The sequence below is a fragment of the Xenopus laevis genome, chromosome 1S (assembly GCF_017654675.1).
Source record: "Xenopus laevis strain J_2021 chromosome 1S, Xenopus_laevis_v10.1, whole genome shotgun sequence".
In the NCBI taxonomy this organism is placed as follows: domain Eukaryota; kingdom Metazoa; phylum Chordata; class Amphibia; order Anura; family Pipidae; genus Xenopus; species Xenopus laevis.
The window spans coordinates 95,832,886-95,853,554 of record NC_054372.1 but is presented as its reverse complement, the minus strand read 5'-3'; the positions used below and the strand labels follow the sequence as shown (position 1 = coordinate 95,853,554).

At 39.4% G+C, this 20,669-nt stretch overlaps 1 protein-coding gene across 2 annotated transcripts; it reads left to right on the top strand.

Annotated features, from left to right (window-relative positions):
• The first annotated feature begins 1,817 nt into the window (after nt 1-1,817).
• On the top strand, nt 1,818-13,910 carry c2cd4c.S (C2 calcium-dependent domain containing 4C S homeolog). Of its 2 annotated transcripts, none has more exons than XM_041579939.1 (3): nt 1,818-2,367; nt 3,826-3,860; nt 9,546-13,910. In XM_041579939.1, exon 3 carries the CDS (start codon nt 9,607-9,609, stop codon nt 10,912-10,914), a length of 1,308 nt encoding a protein of 435 aa, XP_041435873.1. In that variant the 5' UTR covers nt 1,818-2,367; nt 3,826-3,860; nt 9,546-9,606; the 3' UTR covers nt 10,915-13,910. The 2 variants fall into 2 exon arrangements, with proteins under 2 accessions (XP_041435873.1, XP_041435874.1); XM_041579940.1 differs by having other exon boundaries at nt 1,818-2,384.
• Nucleotides 13,911-20,669: the final 6,759 nt, after the last annotated feature.

Genomic DNA, 20,669 nt, shown 5'->3' with positions numbered 1-20,669 from the left:
GAAAAGGCTGCAGAACAGTTTTTATTATAACAAGTGTTATTTTAGTGCAAAACACAGTACGATAAATGATACCATATCATCAGCATAGCATAACATAACAATAATATTTGTATAACAAACAACTCCTGAATACCCACATACTGTAGAAAACCTTATAACTGCACAACAGCGCTACCAGCTGCCATAGTAGCATGTAACCCACCTGCTACCCAACCGAATCCTATTCCTGTGGTGTTTCGTTACCCCTGAGGTGGCAGGCCTTCCAGCTACCCATTAACCTAGCTACTCCCGTGCTCACACACCTATTGGTTCCTGACTCCATGACCTGCCGTCACCTACCATATATCTTTGGGGGATGGTGGGTAGTTTATTGGGGCTGCTACAAAATGGAATGGGGGTGGCAACCTCAGTCCGGCAACCTCAGTCCCTTTTCTTTTAAGCCTGGCCCATGTGACCCTGACCAACTCCTTCAGGTGCCCAATCCCACACTAACAACTAGGAGAGGCTTCTGCGCCTCTGGCTCTGTCATGCCCCTGCTTCCCTAGGCTGTGCCCCGTGTCATCGGGTTATTGGAAAACTATAAGCCTATACAGGTATAGGATCCGTTATCCTCATTATCCAAAAACCCCTTATCCATAAAGCTCAGAATTACGGAAAGTTTGTCTCCCATAGACTCTAGTGTAATCAAATAATCCTAATTTAATTTTCCTAAAATTAATTACTTTTTCTCTGTAATAAAACATAACCTTGTACACGATCTAAGATATAATTAATCCTAATTTGAAGTAAAACCAGTTTATTTGGTTTATTTGATGTTTACATGATTTTCTAGTGGACTTTAGGTATGAAGATTGAAATTACGGAAATTACGGAAAGATCTGTTATCTGGAAAACCCCAGGTCCCATACCTGTACTTGTTTTATTCAGTTTATTTACTTTCATTGTTGGGTTTCTAGAATACAGTACATAAGATGTTATTCTTAAAGGGGTAGTTCACCTTTAAGTTAACTTTTAGCCTTCATTTTTCAACTTTTGGTTACATTTTTATAGACTATTTCTAGCTCTCAAATGGAAGTCACTGAACCCAGCAGCAAAAAACGATTAATTACAATTTTAGTAAGTAAGTACAAATTTGTCAGAAAACTGATTAGTCAGATTAGAAGATTTTCATCATAGTGAAATGTATCCATTGTCCAATTGTTTGCAGGGCCAAGCAGGCAGCGCAGTTTCCACAGCTTCAACTAGACAAGATCACCTGTAATGGTCATTTTAGTTGATGGACAAATCATATAGTTATAGGATCATTTCAGTATAAACTTGGTCCTACAATATGAAAAGATAATTTAAACATCTATGGCCAACTTTATTCTACCAGTTAATACATTTTACTGTCTTCATCATCTGCGCTGACGGTAAACCTATTTTCACTTATGATTGGCACCCAGAAATGGGTCTTCCTGCTATTTAGGATGTGCCCCAATGATCTCCATAAATGAATGATACCAGGTCTGTTAAAAAGCCAGATTCTGTGACCTTGTTTTTAATAGGTAAAACCACTATAGCAGAAAATAGGACAGGACAGACAAATTCTTCTTTTATTTTATAAAAATGTATAAAATATATTTATAGGTAGTATGTGTACAGATAATGAGTAATGCTAACTACACTCTTTATTTTTTAAGGGTATGGAAAAAATCATATTTTTATACTTCTCCAATAGATGGCACTGTGCACTAGCCTATAAGTGGGATTGGCCAGACTGACAGCAAGGTGCACCTTTTCTTCATATTTAAACTGGTGAGTGCTGTCTACTTGAACAGTGATTTGGTATCCCTCACACTGAACGCTCGCCTGGATGTAAATATCAACTATGTGATCCTGCATGTGGAGCAGCCCAAAGCTGTGGGTGTATATTAGAGGCATTACTTGTGGTTGGCTAGAGTGCTGTATATTCATATATCTATATTCATATTGCTGTAAAGAAATTCTTGACCACTTCACAGTCATCCGGAGTGGAGATGAGCTAACCCATGGACTAGTAGATCAGAAGATACCAGGAATAACCACCTATACAGTACACATTAACAACACCCAGAAACATCTATCCAGGATCTCCTGGACTACTATTAGCAGAGCATCATTTCAAGCCAACTAGGAATCCCAAAGATCTTGCCACAAATTCAGCAAGGACCACCTGAACAATTTAATCAGTAGTAGCTATTCGTGACAGTTATATTTTAACCATAAGTCAAGACCTCCTTCTGTCATCTACGAATCCTAGCAGAATCAGACACCCAACACTCCAGGGCCACCTGGATAGTAATTTAGAACCAACTACTCTGAAAGAAGACTCACACAGCTGATACAGTAAGTCAGACCAACAGGTAGGAACCTTTACTGCACTCAGCGTGGAAAACTGAATCATTGTCCCTGCAAGGCTTGCTGCAGTCCTTTCTCCAAAAGAGTCTTTACTTTGCATCACAAGGCAAATGGCAATGCTTTCTGCATTTAAGCTTCTGAGATTGTAAGGTGGATGAATCTGTATATTTGCTCTACACATTACCTGTTAATGTAACCCAATATTACTTTATTGCAGTCTTTGTGCAATTGCCATTGATTGTCATAAAATTGCTGAAATGTTTCTGCTATATGTGTGGTGTTTATCTGTGGTGGGTCTGTGGTATAGAAGGTTAGGAAGCTGTTGCTGTGACATACAGTGTATAAGGTTTACTTGCATGTCCACAGCTTTTTAATTTGGATTGGTTGCTTTTAGAGTTAACCCTTCAAGTGCCAAGATAATTTTTAATGCAGCTACTTTAGTTACTGTGACATAACCCAGCTAAGAGCTGTGTTGCTGCTATAAATATAATTGCAGTAGGCTCTCCAGTCACCACCTCTAATGTTCATGCATCTGCCTATTGTTAGCTCAATTGGTAACCCTTTCACTGCTGAGGGGGAGAGGAAATGGTGTACGCTGCAGTGCTTTTTGGCTCAGCAGTCTGTCATAAAGATGATTTCATCAAAGTTTTACCTTAAGGGAAATAAATGACAATATTCATTCGTCCCTCTTTTCACTGATGGGGGACTCTGATACAGGGAGTTTTGTACTCTAAATATTGGGAGATCAAACAGTAAAGAGAGATAGGTAAACAGCTTTTCAGGTTCTCAATGGCCAGTGCTATTTCCAATTAACTCAGTATGCACCTTTTCTTCTGAGAACGTAACACCTTATACCCTACAAAATCCTGCCTTCCCTTTACCATTTTTCATAACCCCAAATACAAACCTTACACTTTTTTTGTCTGAACCCTAAGCACCTCTAACATCCATTTAAATCCTGTTGCATTGTTCAGTTTCTTTTTCTCAAAGGACATTAAAAAACCTTTCAAAAACCCTTACCTGTTATAATTTTTCCACTGCTCCCCTTTAACTACTCCTATTTAAATAAATGTTTCCTTGTCTATCAAAAACATAGGTTAAAACCACTTACTCTTTATTCTAGGGGTGGTAAACCTGTAGCTCCAGTTTTGGGAGCTGTAGCTCTAGAAACTGTTTTCTCAGTGATGCAGTTCGCAGCTAGGGCTGGAGGTCTGACATTCATGTTTTTGTCCCCCACCTCCTATAAAAACCACGTAACACATCAGTTTCAGTGCTGAACTGCTCAACCCTTACCCATAACATCTGAACAACCACAGTACCTTGTGCCCAAAATCCCCTTTTCCTCTCTAGACTGCTTTACCCAAGAAAAACCTGGAATAAATTAACTTCTATTTTCTTTGTTAAAGATTTGATTTTGTCTACTGATAGTGATCTCTCTTTCTGCAGTGCCCTGGAACTGACAGACCTGATCATCGCAGGAGGTAAACATTCTCAATAAATGTAAATTTGACTGTATATTAAAGGGCCAGATGCAAATCACTAATTCAGCAACGTCACATCAGCACATCAGTGTGCAGGGAAAAATGTCATTCTTGTGTGTTGTGCAGCTCATTGTTTGGGTTAAACTGAGATCTAGCTGGTAATATGGCATTGATCAGGAGTGCACCAACAATAAAACATTGCAGCAAGACTAGGAACAAGATCTTTTCTGTTCTCACATTCACCATTATCTGTATTATTTGTGATCAATATAACACCATCTCACATAAATCTAAACACCATTTTCATTTTTTTGCTTCTACATAGCCCTGCAGATCATTGCACATCTTTTTGGAAAGCAGATCCCACACATTTGTCTGTAGAGCAATTAATGTATCTCTTATTATCATCAACGGAGCATTTACATATGTGCATATCGATAGAACATTAATAAAGACTGCTTGGATATATGTTGTTTATTGATGGATAGCATAGATATGAAGTGTAGAACTGTATTATTTTATAGTTAGTGGCATATCTATGAAACAGTGACATTCCCCTAAGAATTATAGCAGTTTGATGACAAAAGTAGGATATAGGAAAGTAGGATACAGTTGACTGTACACTTACAGTTTACATTGAAAGGTTATTTTTTAGCCACTTAATGTGAAGCTACAGCACTCACTTGCTCTAGTAAATAGTGGATGGTTAATGCTTTTACATGCCTTAGACTAGTGATCCCCAACCAGTGGCTCATGAGCAACATGTTGCTTTCCAACTCCTTGGAATGGAATGGCCTTAAAGCAGGTGCTTATTTATAAATTTGTGCCAAGTTTTGGTTGTATAAAAAACAGGTGTACTGCCAAACAGAGCTTCCTGTAGGCTGCCATTCCACATATAGGCTACCAAATAGCCAATCACAGCACAAATTTTTCACCCCCAGGGACTTTTTCATGCTTGTGTTGCTCCCCAACTATTTAACAATAATCAAATTGCAAGCATGTGTCATTGAGAAGATCTATTTTGCAGGTTGTGCAGGTGAAAATTTACCAAAGGAAAGCACAAAATCGGATGCTGTTTTGCACACACTATTAACAAAGGTACTTGCACGCTTACATTACTGTTGCAACTTCTACCTCAATTCAGCCTGTGGCACACAGACACAAGGTTGGGCTGGAATTTAAGAGGCGCTTTGAGGAGGTGGTAAACTACCTGAAGTTGTGGTACACATTGTATTACAGGTGCCATACTACGCTGAAATTAAGGGGAAAATGATACTAGTGGTAGAATTGCATCCATATATTTGGCAATGATTACACATAAAAAATCCTCTAGCACACCTGTAGATTTTGAGCAGCACTGCTTTACCCAGTAAAATGAATTTGATAAAGGATTTTCCTCATCTGTTCATCTGCAGGCTGATAGTAGTCTTATACTGCATATTCTTAATGTTCTATAGCTTATTTGACCTAAAGAATATACCAAGTCTCATGCACACATACGCTATATTTCATATTTAACTCTGGGAGCATTAGAGACTTATTTTTCTGGGAACAGTCAAGCTTTGCAAAACCACAGTGTTTGGCTGAAACACTGAATAAGCAGGTGCTGTGTATATTATTGGCATGAATTTAAAAGGTGTAATCTGTGCTACAGTCCAGGGAGGGGTTGGGTAGAGCTGGCAGAAAGAGAGACACTGAGAAAGTAGGAGGAGAGAGTTAGAAAGGCAGTGAAATAGAAGGGAGTGTCACAGTGACATTTTGGCCAAATATTTATATATTGGTTACTGACTGAGAGTAGGGAAAGGACCGAAAGATATTGACAAATATGTTTAAACCAAACAATATAGCTTGCTGCTGTTGTTTTGTAAGGTGTAAACTCAGGCATAATTCCTCACTGACTGATAGGCTTTCCATAAGCTCTAAGTGCGTGGGCTTCTAACTTTGTTTATAAACCTGGACAAGGTCCCATTAAGACATCAAGACATATTGCACAGGATTTGGAGGTAAGCATAAACTCATAGCTTTCTGAACTCCCCCCCCACACACACACCATATAGGAGTCCAGCTACCAATGGCAACTGGCAAGACCAATAATGCCTAGCACAGATCAAGTGATCTACCCTGTGATAATTTCCTTCTTTAAAGGAGAAGGAAAGCTATGGAGGGATTTTATTGCCAATAGATTAGCTGCAATAGTGCAAGCTGGAATGCTATATTTATTCTGTAGAATGTTTAACCATACCTGAGTAAAAAGCTCTAGAAACTCTGTTTGTTTAGGATAGGAGCTGCAGTATTAACATGGTGTGACATCACTTCCTGCCTGAGTCTCTCCCTGCTCTGGGCTCAGATTACAGTAGAAAAGGGAGGGGGGTGGGGAAGAGGAGCAAACTGAGCATGCTCTTGCCCAGGGCAATGAGGTTTAAGATGAAGGCAGGAAGTCTGATACAGAAGCCCATGTGTAAACAATAGAAGGAAAGAAATGCTGTGTTTCTTTTGACAGAGGACTCAGAGCAGTATTACTGGGGGTTTACTGGTATATTTAGATGGACCTTTCTGATAAGGCTTACTTAGTTTTAACCTTTCCTTCTCCTTTAAAAGGCTGGTGTTATATACTTGTTTTTACCAGATAGCACCCAACAAATACAGTCATTGATATCACTAAAAATATATTTTTTGAACATGCCTACTTGGGTTTTTAAATACAGGTATTGGAACAGTTATCCAGACTACTTGAGATTTGTGGTTTTCTGGATAACGGATCTTTCTATAATTTGGATCTTCATACCTTCAGTTTCAAGAAAATCATGTAAACATTAAATAACCGCAATAGTCTGGTTTTGCTTTGTAATAATTAATTTTATCATAGTTTAGATCAAGTACAAGGCATTGTTTTATTATTACAGAGAAAAAGAAAATATATTTTTAAAATTTAAATTATTTGGATAAAATGGGAGATTCAATGGGAGATGGCTGTTCCGTAATTCTGATCTTTTTGGATAATGGGTTTCTGAATAATGGATCCCATAATGAAATTATTTTAAAAATGTGTTTAACTACTTAACCGCTCCTTAGATCGTCTTGACTGTGCCTTTGGATGTGCAGCTGTCAATACAGTATGTTGGTTTTTATCAGACTACTTGTGGTTACCAAGCAGTTCATTTCTCTTCTGATTGGTATTCATTGTCATGCAACATGTGAAACTGTGACACAGTGCCAGGCATTGCATTGATTCCTCCTAGATCTGTAACAAGGAGAGAGACATGTATTTCATTCTGCATTAACTATGGATACGCTTAATCCAGGATTCAGCATGGTGTTCAATTACAGTTTTATGGAGGATTTCGTATTCAGCAGGACCCAGAAATGATGTTCAATTTAGAAAACATTAACTAGAATGATCTCAAATCTGTTACACCCAGTTTAGCAGCCTGTCAGTGATAGAGTTGTAGTTCTGTTATAGCTAAATTCTCAGCCCTATGGGATAAGGTTGAAACTGTTTGTCACGGTCGACACGTCTCACACCTTGGTGCAAATCTTTGCCTGCAGTAAGAAACTGTGATATTCAATTTGACATGGGCTTTGGTGGTGAAGGGCCAACAAGATACACCTAATTAAAACCGTCCTTCTTGTTCATGGATGCTCTGTTCTGAATGCCTCTCTGTAGAATTGGAAATCATTAACTTAAAACTGACAGTATAACTCATTACTTGTCCTAAATGTGTAATGACTCTACTTATTTCATTGTGGGAGACAAGGTGATAAAAAGGAATAGGAAATATACAGTTGAGACAATAGGAGGTCATTTGGAGAGCATAAGCATTTCCCCCACAATCATGTGTTTCTTTAATGTGTACTTTATTTTATATCTATAAGCTAAAGGGGTATTTTAAAGGAATCAGCAATAAAATAATTACTTTTGCTGGTTCTAACAATCTACATATATTGGTATGGGATCCTTTATCGAGAAACCTGTTATCTAGAAAGCTCCCAGTGATGGAACAGCCATCTCCCATAAAGCCCAGTATAAGCAAATCATTCTAATTCATATATATTATTTTCTTTTTCTCTGTAATAATTAAACAGTGCATTGTTTTGATCCTAACTAAGGTGCTTGAACAACACAGCATATAAGTAATAATGGTTTATAAATAGTAATAGAAAGAATTTTAGGGTACAGCTACATAGTCTATTAGGTGGCACTTCTTTAGGTATGGAGGGACCTAGAATAAAATGTATATAGAAAAGACAGGTATAGCTAAAGAATAACTATAATAAATAAAAAGAGAATTTCGGAAACCTTAAGGAGCATTAATTGCCAAAATGGAAACAATGGTAATCATTTGGGGGGGACACAAATAGTTGCAAGCTAGAGTGGAACATCCTGGCCACAAACTGCCCAGCTATTTCCCAGCAGTCTGCATCTAGTGCACCTAGATCCTCACACAGGCAGGGAGGGTGAAATAAACACAGATTGGAGGATGACCCCGGAAGCGGGTGACCAATAAAAAAGGAACTTCAGCTACTTGTTAACCTTGTGTTTCCCAAGACTCACATCTGTTAACTCTTAATCCACTAATGGTCCTAGCCTAGTGCAGGGATGTCCAACTGGTGGCCCGCACCCCCCCTTGTGTGGCCCTCCACATAAAAGTCTGCCTGCTGTGTCTGTTTACCATTTGTAAACTTCAAAAAGGTCAGTACTGAGCCCCTGCATTGTTTAAATCTCAAATTCAGACTGTAATCCCCTGCATTGTTCACACCGGTGACACCTCTATTGTTCACATCATAAAGCCCTGTACTGTTCACACCTGAGACATTGTTCACCTGTTCACACCTTATTCAAAATGCCAATGGGGCACCAGCATTGTGTCACTGTATGTAGTACATCTTAAAGTGGTCATGATGAGTTTCCCTGTCTCCTGCTCTGTTCTGTCTTCCCTATACTCCCTGTATGTGCCATACTCTGCCTCTGTATGCTCCCTGTGTGTGCCATACTTTGCCTGCTTTATGCTCCCTGTGTGTTCCATACTCTGTCTGCCCCATGCTCCATATACGTCCCATACTCTGCTCATCCTATACTTACTAGCAGTGCCATACTATGCATGCCCTATTCTTCTTTGGTGTGCCATACTCTGCCAATGTGTGCCATACTCTTCCCTATGCTTCCCTATGCTCCCTGTTTGTGCCCTGCTCTGCCTGTGGAACATAAGCCTGGTATTTGTACTGGGGATTTGTTAGCATTTGGACATTATTGTTAGGGGCCCTGGGGGGTACTGTGATCCACAGGAGGAGGAGGAGGTATACTGTATGGATTTAAGGGTATGTCTTGATATGACAACTTTTTTTTCACATGAGTGATATCCCTGCAGTGAGCACCAACCTTTTGTTTCTTCGGTGTATTATTAATTTGGACATGGTCTTGTGGTAACGTCGGTGTGGTTTAAAGTGGGTGTGGTCTAAAAACAGGGAGTGATCGTATACAGTATGTGATAGATGTAGTTCTACAGCACCAATGTTTCATACTGTGATTCCATCCCTCCAGTCACTTTCAGTTATAATATTAGAAGTTCTGTCACAGTTTACCCCTTTTTAGAACTGTCCGTCATTGTTTGTAACCTTTAATATGGTTGTTGTGGAGAGCTGAAATTCTGTAAATGTGACCTGAAATTATTTTTGCATCTCTTTCAGATAGGAGCCTATCTATACATCTTTCTTCTTCCAATCTCTTAAATCTTAGAGGACACGAAGAATGTGGCTTTTGGAGAGAATCCGTGGAACTGTAGACCACAGTAGTGGGCGCCAATCAGGAGATTCAGCTGACAAGTCTAAGGGTGGGTCATACAGCAATGTGCTGACTCCAGACAAGATCCCAGACTTCTTCATTCCTCCCAAACTTAGCAGTGTCCCAGCAGAAGGTGGAGGGGCTGAGGGAGTTTCATCAGGAGATGGTGTCTCTTCTAAACCAAACCTGGGGTCATCTGCTTCTGAGCAGAACTTATCAAGCCGACGTCCTCAGCGCAGTCCCCGTCTTCCTGCAAAAGCCACATCAGAGAGCCGCAATTTACTAAAGGCTGCCAACCGCCATATTATTCAAATAGAGAGTGCAGATGAGTGGGCATCAGAAGAGGATCTAGGCACAAATGCTGATCCTCAATCCCAGACAGCTATGTCTCTTTCATATGTTCCCAAAGCACAGACTTCATATGGTTTTGTGACTCTAATGGAAAGCCCACACACTCGTCGAAAGGAGTCCCTCTTTCACAGCGAGCAGGGATCACTCTCTCCCTGCCCATCTCAGTCAAGTTCTCCTAGTTCTCAGAGAAGGAGTGGAACAGATGGGGGTGGAGGATCCCAACTTAATCCTTCAGATTTTGGCATGTCTTTGATGAATCCATATCGTTATTTCAGTGGAGGGGAGAGTGATACCTGCTCTTCAGCAGAATCTTCGCCCTTCAGCTCCCCACTGTTGTCCAGGTCAGTCTCTCTGCTCAAGATATTTACTCCAGACACTCAGTCCAAACTCATGAAGCTGAAACACTCAGTTGCCCGTAACAGTTCACTTTCCACAGATGAATGTAGTTCTGCAGACACCAGTCCAAGTATGCCTAGGAGAAGACTGCGGAGTGCTAAAGGAGCTGGCATTGGTAGTGGCCAGCAAGGAGTGCTTCCTCTGGACCTCTTGCAGAAGGAACACACTCTTGGACTTAGCAAAGGTGGTAGTATGAGGTTGGTGGCAGAGTATGACCCTACAAATGCCAGGCTTAGAGTAAGGTTGATTGCAGCAATTTTTGACAAAATTTGTGACCCCAAGGGGGTGAATTGCTGTGTAGTTCTCTATCTGAACCCAGGAAAGGTTCATCGACAGAGAAGTACCATTATCAAAAACAGTCGAAACCCAGTCTTCAATGAAGATTTCTTCTTTGATGGGTTAGTTGCTGGAAGTGCTAAAAAGATGTCACTTAAACTAAAGGTGCTGAATAAGGGAAGTAGTCTGAAGCGGGACACTCTGCTTGGGGAGAAGGAGGTGCCTCTAACTGTTTTGCTGCCCTTCCTTTGAGACTAGTAGACAGTAGATATAGTGTGTGTGCTTCAGAGGGAGGTGACTTGCTGTTCTCTGCGTCTGTGGCACTAATAGGGCAACGGAACAGCAGAGCATACTCTACAACTGTGTATGGTCAAAGTGTGGTTTCCTGCAGAGAACTGCCTTTTACTACCAAAGGACAGCTGCACATTTTACTCCTGCAGAGCATGGCATTTCTTTAGCAAAAGTCTACACACCCATAAAGAGAAACCTGCTTAGCAAAGAGCTTCCAGTAATTTATTAAAACAAAAAAAAAATGAAAAATATCATAAATATTACAGACATGCTGATTGCTTTCTCACTTAAGAAAGCAATGGATAACTGCAAAGTACTGCACTGTACTACAGAATCATCCAGTGTTGTAGAAAATGATGTTTATACAGACTGCAAACAGTAAATAGAACCAAGATGATCTGATGAGCATTACAGACCTGCTGTAGACCATCACTGCATCCTACCTAAACCTGTTTAGTCTTATGAACTTGGAACCATTTTACTGCTCCTGCTGTCTGGGAAAAATAATCAAGGGGAAGAATGATTTATACTTAGTCAAGAGAAAATAAATATACATTCCATTTCCTTTATTATCTCCAGACAGTGTGGTCAACATAAGAAGCTTCAAGGCTCTGTCACTCAGGAACCATCTGATAAACTACAACATTTCCGTTTTGCAGCTTGAGGGCAATCTATCAAGATCTGTTCCATATGGACAGGCACCTTGTTACCAGTACCCAGGCAGTAATCAGTAATTGCTTTTTTGTAACATGTAATTGTAATATAACCACAGGCTGGAGATCATGTCACACACTGTGACATTTATTGGGAATTGTGAGAATAATAAACACCTAAGAGACCTGCATTGTCTCTTCTCCTGGCAAAATACCCCATGCCACCATAGTAAAGTGGAGTATACCTAATGTATACCTGAATATCTATAGCATACCTATAGTATATGATGGAAATCTATGAAATGCAATAGTACCTACGCTTGTAAATGCCAGGCAGATATCAATGTCTTGTAATGGACAAAGGCACAACCTCAACTTTGCATTGCATGAAAGGATATCATTATGATTCTTGAAGATACAGTATGTAGTTGTAAGTGTTCACTTATTCAGATGTTTTAAATGAGATATCTCCTTTGCTAGGCAATATGAATTAAGTGAGATAACATTTCTGTTCTAACTGATCTTCTCAGTCTCAATGTTTCTTCATTTCTGCTTTTGTCTTTCCATTTCTTGTTCTGATTTAGCCCTATCCAGTCTCGGTTTCTTTGACACAAAACAGATGGCACTTGCCTTTAATGTGTATTTTGTTTAAATAGCTTATTTGTAGCCCAGCAATATACCCTCCTCCCTTACCAATTTATATGTAAATATAGTATTATGCATGGTATTTTTACTTATCTGCATGGATCTCTCTAAATTTTCACTTTCTTACCTCTGTGGTTCCTGATTATGGTCTTTTTTTGTTTTTTTACTAAAGGAGAGTATAAAGTAATTTTTATATGTCTGAATGTCTGCAAGTAGGGTTAACATGACAGCAATTAGAAAGAGCACAAATCTAGGAAACCTTTTTAACGAAAACCAGAACAATACTGTACTTTCAATTTCTTATAAGCAGCCTTCGTAGACATAGAATGGTAGCTAGATTAATTACTAGGGATGCTCCAAAATCTCTATTTTGGGACTGGGATAATCTTTAATGCAAATAAGGGCCAGAAAGGGTCACAAGGAACTGTGCATTATAAAAATTACATCTACCTTATTTGTCTGATGAAAAGTCACATGATTTTAAGGATTTGGTTTTGGTTTGGCCAGGAACTTGGATACGGCAGAATCTGAACCCTGCTGAAAAAGGCCAAATCCTGGCCTCCTCTGCTTACTCCTAGTTCTGGCCCTGAGTCTGAGCTAAGCCAGGAAACCCTAAATAATACCACTGTTTTATCTAAATATTTTTGATTAATTTTAAAGATACCAATTAAAAAATAAATCTGCTATGTGCATTTATCAAACGTGCCTTGCTTTAAATAAGCCACCTTAAACTTCAGATAGCATTTCTTACATGCACATTCTTAAGGCTTGAGCTCCTGTACCAAACTGTCAATGTAAAAAAAGTATTTCTTTTGTTATCAGTAACAAAAATGTTCATGACCATTTTGTAACAGGTGAACAGTGACTTTTTGCCTGTTGCTAAATGGTGCCCTTAAAATAACAAAGTTGTGGTACTGAGGTTCTTATGAGGTTCACATAACTCGGGTATAGAGCATTATTGTTCTGAACCAAGAGGATGGCAATAGCAAAACTCTATCTAATTGATCAGCAGAGAAGATAAGACACCTTGACATTCCCCAAAGGGTGTTAAAATAGAGGCAGCGGCACAGCGTCTCCTGAGTGTCTCAAATATAAAGGGCACGACTAATGCTCATTTTTATTGTATTTATGCAAAACAGAGTATCTCCCTTTTTCAGGTGAGGGGCCCTAAAAATATTTTACTGTGAAGCACTGCAATCTCTAGTTGTGCCCCCTTTCATGTATTACTGTTGCACAAATTGTATGACACTTCACAGGACTGTTGATGTCAGACACAGAATCTTTGGGTTGTATATATCACTATTAGTATAATAGCTGGACACCTCTAAATTGTTCCATATGTACTGTATCATCAAAAAAACTTTCCATAGAAATTAGAACATTATCAGGGGTTCAGCAGCAAGTGGGGGCTAATACAAAGTATGTGATAACCCATACAACACAATTCCAACAGAACTGCACTTACTTTGCCTTATCATATCATTATCATTAGCCATAATTTACATATTCGATTCTGACATTTTCAAAAACTGCATCATATGTGAACACAGATTTGTTCAAAGTTCAAAGGCTTGTGGAGTTTAAAGGAAAGTGAAAGTGTTTTAAAGTAATGAAAATATCATGTACTGCTGCCCTGCACTGGTAAAACAGATCTGTTTGCTTCAGAAACACTATTATAGTTCATATAAACAAGCTGTTGTGTAGCAATGGCGGAAATTGAAAAACGGCTATATGGCACAGGTTAACTAATGGATAACCAGTGTCGGACTGGCCCACCGGGATACCAGGAAAACTCCCGGTGGGCCAAGGTGTCAGTGGGCCTCTTGCTTCTAAACATTTGGCCTATTTCATGGCTATTCCCTATTTCTATGAGAATAAAGAGGCTAAATAGATGAAATAATAGGTTATAGTATGAAAAGAAAAGAGACTAGGAAAATAGAGGTTGAGCAAGGAAAGGAAGAAAATAATACTTTGAATGGGCCCCTGGTCTCAAGGTTTTTGGGTGGGCCCCTGGTGTCCCAGTCCCACATTGTGGATAACTGAAAACACCATTAGACAGACAGAGCTTATCTGCTATCTGCTGTGTAACCTGAGCCTTTTCTCCTTTGAATGGCTGCCCCCATTGCTACACAGCAGCTTATTTATTTAAACAATAATAGTGTTTCTTAAGCAAACACAGCAGTTTTACCAGTGCAGGGCAACACTGCATTATATTTTGATTACTATGTGATAATATAAAGGGGTTTAGAACCATGTGGTCTGGGTCTGTCCTGGGACTTTAACTCATTGAGAGGTACTACAGGTCCAGGTCTGCCAGTGAAGCTAGTGTGAGTTAGCAATAGTGACTACAGTAATAGTCACTCTAGGAGTGAGAGTCAGCACAGGGTAGCTAGTGAGCAGATATGGCTCCAACGAGGAGAAATAGTGGGGTTAGGACCCCGTGGTATGTGAACCACTAGAGCAGGGACTACAGAGGGTGAGTTGAGGACCAGATAGGGTGCCAAGACCCAAGACCCCAGACCCCAGGCTGAATACAGTGGGTGAGGTGAGGAACAAGTCTGTTGCCAAGATACAAGACCCAAGGCTGAGAAACCCAAGCATTAGTGTTCATCCGGAGGGATAGTGCCTAGTGAGAGATATTAGCTCACCTGGAGCACCTTGTACCACTTGGAGAGAATATTGCTGTTTGAAGCTATCCTATTATGTCTGTGAACATCTAAGTACCTGTGAACTACTCCATTGCAACAGTTCTCCATTAATATACAAGTTTATGTTACTGCAAAGAAACTTGTCTGGCTGATTACCCTGCTGCATTGCTCTACACCAGGTACCGGTAGTTGCAGGGAGTTGCACGGGTACACTGCGGGTCCAAGGCACACTACAAGCAGTCACACATCGCCTTAATACACAGCAAAAGTACACTCAATGGTGTGCTACACCACTCTTTCTGCTCATTTACATGCCATGTTCACTGCAGAATACTGCAGCTGTATTTTGGCTTTTTTGGCCCGAAAAGATACTTTACATATTCATTTATTCTAGTCTCATGAAGTTAATTGTCCTGGCGCTAAGTCCCTTATCATCCCCATTTCCATTTTATTCATAGTTGCAGTAAAACAGATTTTTTTCACTGGAGAATGTTTTGGTCAGATAGTGCTAGTCATATTGTCTGCAGTCACACACTCGGAAATAACATCCAGCTTCAACAGCTGACAAAGGCTGTGCAAACTGTTGCATAACAAAATCCATTCGATGGTCTTTTTGGATTTCTTTTGATAGCATTATAGTGCCTATAAACAAAATTTTGGGGATGTCAAACTCACAGCCCTTCAGGTGTTCTGAGCTGCAAATAATAGGATTAGTGGGCCGGCACTTGGAATTCACCCCAGTGGAAGGACCACTGTTTAGTCTTCCCTAAACACATCGTACGCGTAAGCGTACATCCAAGCAGCTTTCATGCACCAGCTGTCACACACTACCTGTACCACATCATTTTCTACTGTAATTCATTTAGCCCAAAATCCCAGATTTACACTTTGCCTCTAATATACCCTCAGTCATTCACATGGGCCACAGAATAAGCATAAAAACTTGAATTCTGTTATGAATGTTTCTATTGCTTGCCAGTATTTTACCACCCTCCCCTTCTTTAACGTGTCCCTGTCTTTTTCTAGCCTTTTGTAGAGTTGTCTGATTTGTTATATATAGAATGGTTCATCTTTGAGGAAGAGAATAAATATATACAATAATATCATGTATTTAAAATGTGTTTTGTTTATATTGAATGAAATGTTGAACTTTCCTGTGCAATAAAAACTTATTTCCAACACAGGGCACATTCTGCCTTTTATTTTGCCTCATTGAGTGTCAGCCATGCAGACCAGTGGAAATATACATTGATGTGAGTAAAAACAAAACCTAATCAAGCTATTCATGTGAATTGTTAGTATGTGGCAGGTATATACTTAACCTACTGCCTCCCAGCTATTATTGAACCACAGCTACCAACATTGACAGCTAGGTGATATAATATAATCACCAACCATCTTATAGGACATGAGTACTAATTTACTTGCAAGGTGCAAAGATCTTGTGCAACCCAGTGGTTCGAAATTCAAAAGGAACAAACAGTTAAAAAAGAAAAGATATAGCAGTAACAGTCAGATTCTCTGGGCCTACTAAGGGATGAAAAAGAGCAAATAAAAAAATCAACATATGGAAGAAAATTACAGTCTACAGTTTAATCTTAGCAATTCTAAAAAAAAATCAGACCCAGACATTCATTTAACTGTGTACTATACTGCCAGATGAAGGCAGCAGGGTTCCTGTTTCCTAGGGCTCTAAAACCAAGAAAGCTATTATTTGGTCCACTTATCACTCACAGTATACACTGTGAGTGAGTATATACTATGTCTGGGTGTATGTTCAAAAGTCAGACTTCTGTGCATGTCAACAGAGTGAATTACGTGAGTATAATACAAAGTAGGGTATGGTTGGAATGTGTAAGTCTGTCAGAAGATGGTGGTTGGGTGTGGTGCTTTAGAATGAATTTTAGCAGCAGATTATACTTGTGCCAGCTATAGAGTGTCTAAATTTAATAAATTTATATTATGCCTATTTCTTACTTAAGTTCATTTAAATTCACAACAACCAAATTACTGCAATTGCATATATACCCACGTCAGAGAGTCCATTCATTTTGAAGCTAATAGTACTCCATATTGTCTGGAAAGTGCATATTAATCATGTCGAGGCTAACTGTAAGAAGGCTTACCAAAATGGATGGAACTCTGCCTCAGTGCAAAAGCCCATTACAACCAATCACGTATTACCTTCAGGGGAGGACACAGCAAAAGGCCCCTGTGCACAACATCCACTGAGTACTGTAAGGGCAAAGGCACATTAAATACATATATATGCACATACAGTGGTAGAATGACCACAGAGATGGGTAAAAGGTGTGTTTTGCCTTTAATTTCTCCCCGGTATGAGTTGAAAGCTGCAAGGGAATGGTTTCTCTGTTGAAAAGATTTTCCTGGCTGGCCCTGGAAGCTATAGGGGCAGATTCACTAAAGGGCGACAATTCGCCAATGTTGCCATCTGCAGGGACATCGCCAAAGACCTTCGCTAGCGTTCGTTCGCACTCTATCGCCAGACAAATTTTCGTGCTGTCGAAAGGTCATTACTCCGCAAATTCAGTAAAGTGCTGATTTTAATGAACGTTACTTTTATCGCCAGAGTTCACTTCGCCACCTCAGACCAGACGAAGTGCTAAAAAGAAGCTAAATCTTCCTCAATCTTCTGTCACTTTCATCATATCCTGTGTGCTGAAAATGCATTAAAGTTCCAAAAACACTGGCGACTTTTCCTTTTTTTCCCAGACATTTCATAACATATGGAACATTCATTTTATGGTGGGCTCATGTGTAGGTCATTATATTAACTCTTGTCTTTATTAAGGTTCCCTGGACATTTGTAATTAAAGTGGTAACTTAAACCATTTGCACCAACATTTATAATAAAGACCTCCATACAACTTTAAATTTCCCGCCCTATGCAAAATGAGCTGAGCGCAAGATCACTAGCGAATTTTCGCTAGGCACATCCAATCGCTAGCGCATCTCCACTATGAAATGCTCACACAGCTGAAGTAACGCTAGTGAAAAGTCGCCTCACTAATCTTTGTATAAATAAAAGTAGTAAATAAAAATCTATATTTTTGGTAGGTTGATATAACTCCACTCCTTAACAATTTAAATATTATTGGGCCAACTGACTGCATTCTTTAGAAATAAAAATAATGTGGATGACTTTATGTAGTATGTGTACTACTTATAAAGTTGTACCCACCCTGATGACAGCATTGTGATCATAAAATAAAATTACCACTAGGTTGTGCAGTTTTTTTTTCAGAGGCCTGATGCATTTTCCTAAATCTATGTTCTCCAGTGTGTCAGGAAGGATCATCTTCTTATTCACTGGTGTAAGTGTTGATCAGCCAGGACCTTAAAGCTACATATCTCAGGCAGACTTTTGTGCTTGCAATATCTGTTGAAAATGTTCTGCATTAGAGACCAACTTGAACCTGAACCTCCAAGTGTCTTTTACTTATTATTGAATTTGGATTCATCTTGTAACATCCAATTACAGTAAGTGCAGTATTTTAGTTACATTATATACATTTTATTAAAGGAACAGTAACTCCAAAAAATTAAAGTGTTTTAAAGAAATGAACATAAAATGTACTGTTGTGCTGCATTCGTAAAACTGGTTTATTTGCTTCAGAAACTCTACAATAGTTATACATACTATATATGCATTGACTATTGGTACTGATGAGCTCGGTGGAAAAAATGCCTTTGCAATCAGCTGTATTTTCATGCATATAAAATAATTTATTTATACAGGTATGAATTCCCTTCTCCGAAAACTCCAAATTACAGGAAGGCCGTCTCCCACAAAGTGCATTTTCAGCCACGCCTTTTTTTCCCATGAACCCAGCACCTACACGATGCAGTTTTAGTAAATTGTGGAAAAAAACATGACTGAAAAAATAACTGAAAAAGAAAAGAAAAACAGATTGTGGCAACCCCTAAATGTTTGGCAAGTCACATGACCAGGGGCAGCTGGGAAATTGACAAAATGTCTAGCCCCATGTCAGATTTCAAAATTGAATATAAAAAAATCTGTTTGCTCTTTTGAGAAATGGATTTCAGTGCAGAATTCTGCTGGAGCAGCACTATTAACTGATGCCTTTTGAAAAAAACATGTTTTCTGATGACAGGATCCCTTTAATGGGAGGGGAATGATCCTGTTCTTCACTAGCATGCCAGATTGTTAGGGCTTCCAAACCATCATGCCCCTTCAGCCTTCATGCAAATCCTAAAAGCAAGCTGGATGGGGGGGTGCATTGGTGTATGCTGCAAGTTGAGAGGGTACGTGTATCTTTTGAGTACCAATATGTGCTCCTTTTGCATCCAGTTAAGTCAACATATGACAGTTGGCAGTGCCAGTACAATTTTATATCTAGTTTCGATCAAACTGCAAAAATGTATTGTGTCACAGTAATATAATAACAATTTCTCAATGATCAACAGTTTTGAGAATTGTGCATATCCTGCTTTCCCTAATGCCACCGGATATAGACACAGCCAATTAGAGAGAAGCTGGAGACAGGTTACTGTCCTTTGCTCCTCTTTAATAACCTTGTCACTGCTGAAAGAGAAATCTTTTGCTTATCAAGAGCTGACCTTGTTGCCATTGTACAGCCTTGAGAATATTTGCATAGTGTTCTTATATATATCCAAGTGCCTTTTGTTTGGTGCAAGCAGTTTTCATTTGAGCTGCCATTCGTGGAACTATATTTTGCATTTCTACTATTTATATTTATACTTTTCTTTGAACTCTTTCCATGTCTACATACTGTACAGTATATTTTGTCAAGCTGAGCCAGGAGTGGCTCAATTAACTGACTGCCTGAGGCAAATAGAGAAATGGCACCCACTCAACATAATTGCACTTGCACAAAACAATGACATCAGAAGGTGTAATTGTTGCCTGTCAAGTGCAGGGCTACCTACGCCAAAAGAAAAATAAACAGCATTGTTTGTGCTGATTTTCAGTAAAAAAGCCAAAGACTATAAAATATAGTATGAACAGTAACTTTCCAGTATGCAGTTATTTTTGGTGCTTACCTCAGCAATAGTGGGCATGGTACAAAGAACAAGTGTTTTGTAATATATAGCTTAATTTACGGTTATTCTACTTTTATACACAGAGAATGTAATATTCTCTGATCTAGCTCCATGGCAACACACTAATGCTTTTCCTACAAACACTGTGCTTATAAAACAGCAGGAAATCCCGCAGATGTTTGGGACAGTTTTCTTCTGTCAAACGCTGATAGGACTCGGTCCTAAGGATTTTTTCTGCAGTGATTTCCCAGTAGGACTGAACATTTTCCTGTACAGTGTCGGATTGGGACACCAGGGGCCCACCCAAAAGCCTTAGATTAGGGGCCCACCAAAAAACCTTAGACCAGGGGCCCACTCTCAGTACTATTATTCTACCTCTCCTCACTCAACCTCTATTCTCCTAGTCTCTTTTCTTTATATACTATAATCTATTATTCCATCTATTTGGCCTCTTTATTCTCATAGAAATAGGGAATGGCCATGAAATAGGCCTAATGTATAGCAGCATGAGGGCCCTGGACCCACCGGGAGTTTTCCTGGTATCCCTGTGGGCCAGTCGACACTGTTCCTGTAACTAGTCTTCCCCATTTCCAGGTGGTGTTTGGATTAAGTGTAGGGTGCCATAGGGTTATCTTCGTCTGTGACTTGGAAACCCCCTAATTAATATTTCCCTTTATTCCTGGTACGTGTGGGTCAATAAGGTTAGTCAGCAATAGGCAACTGT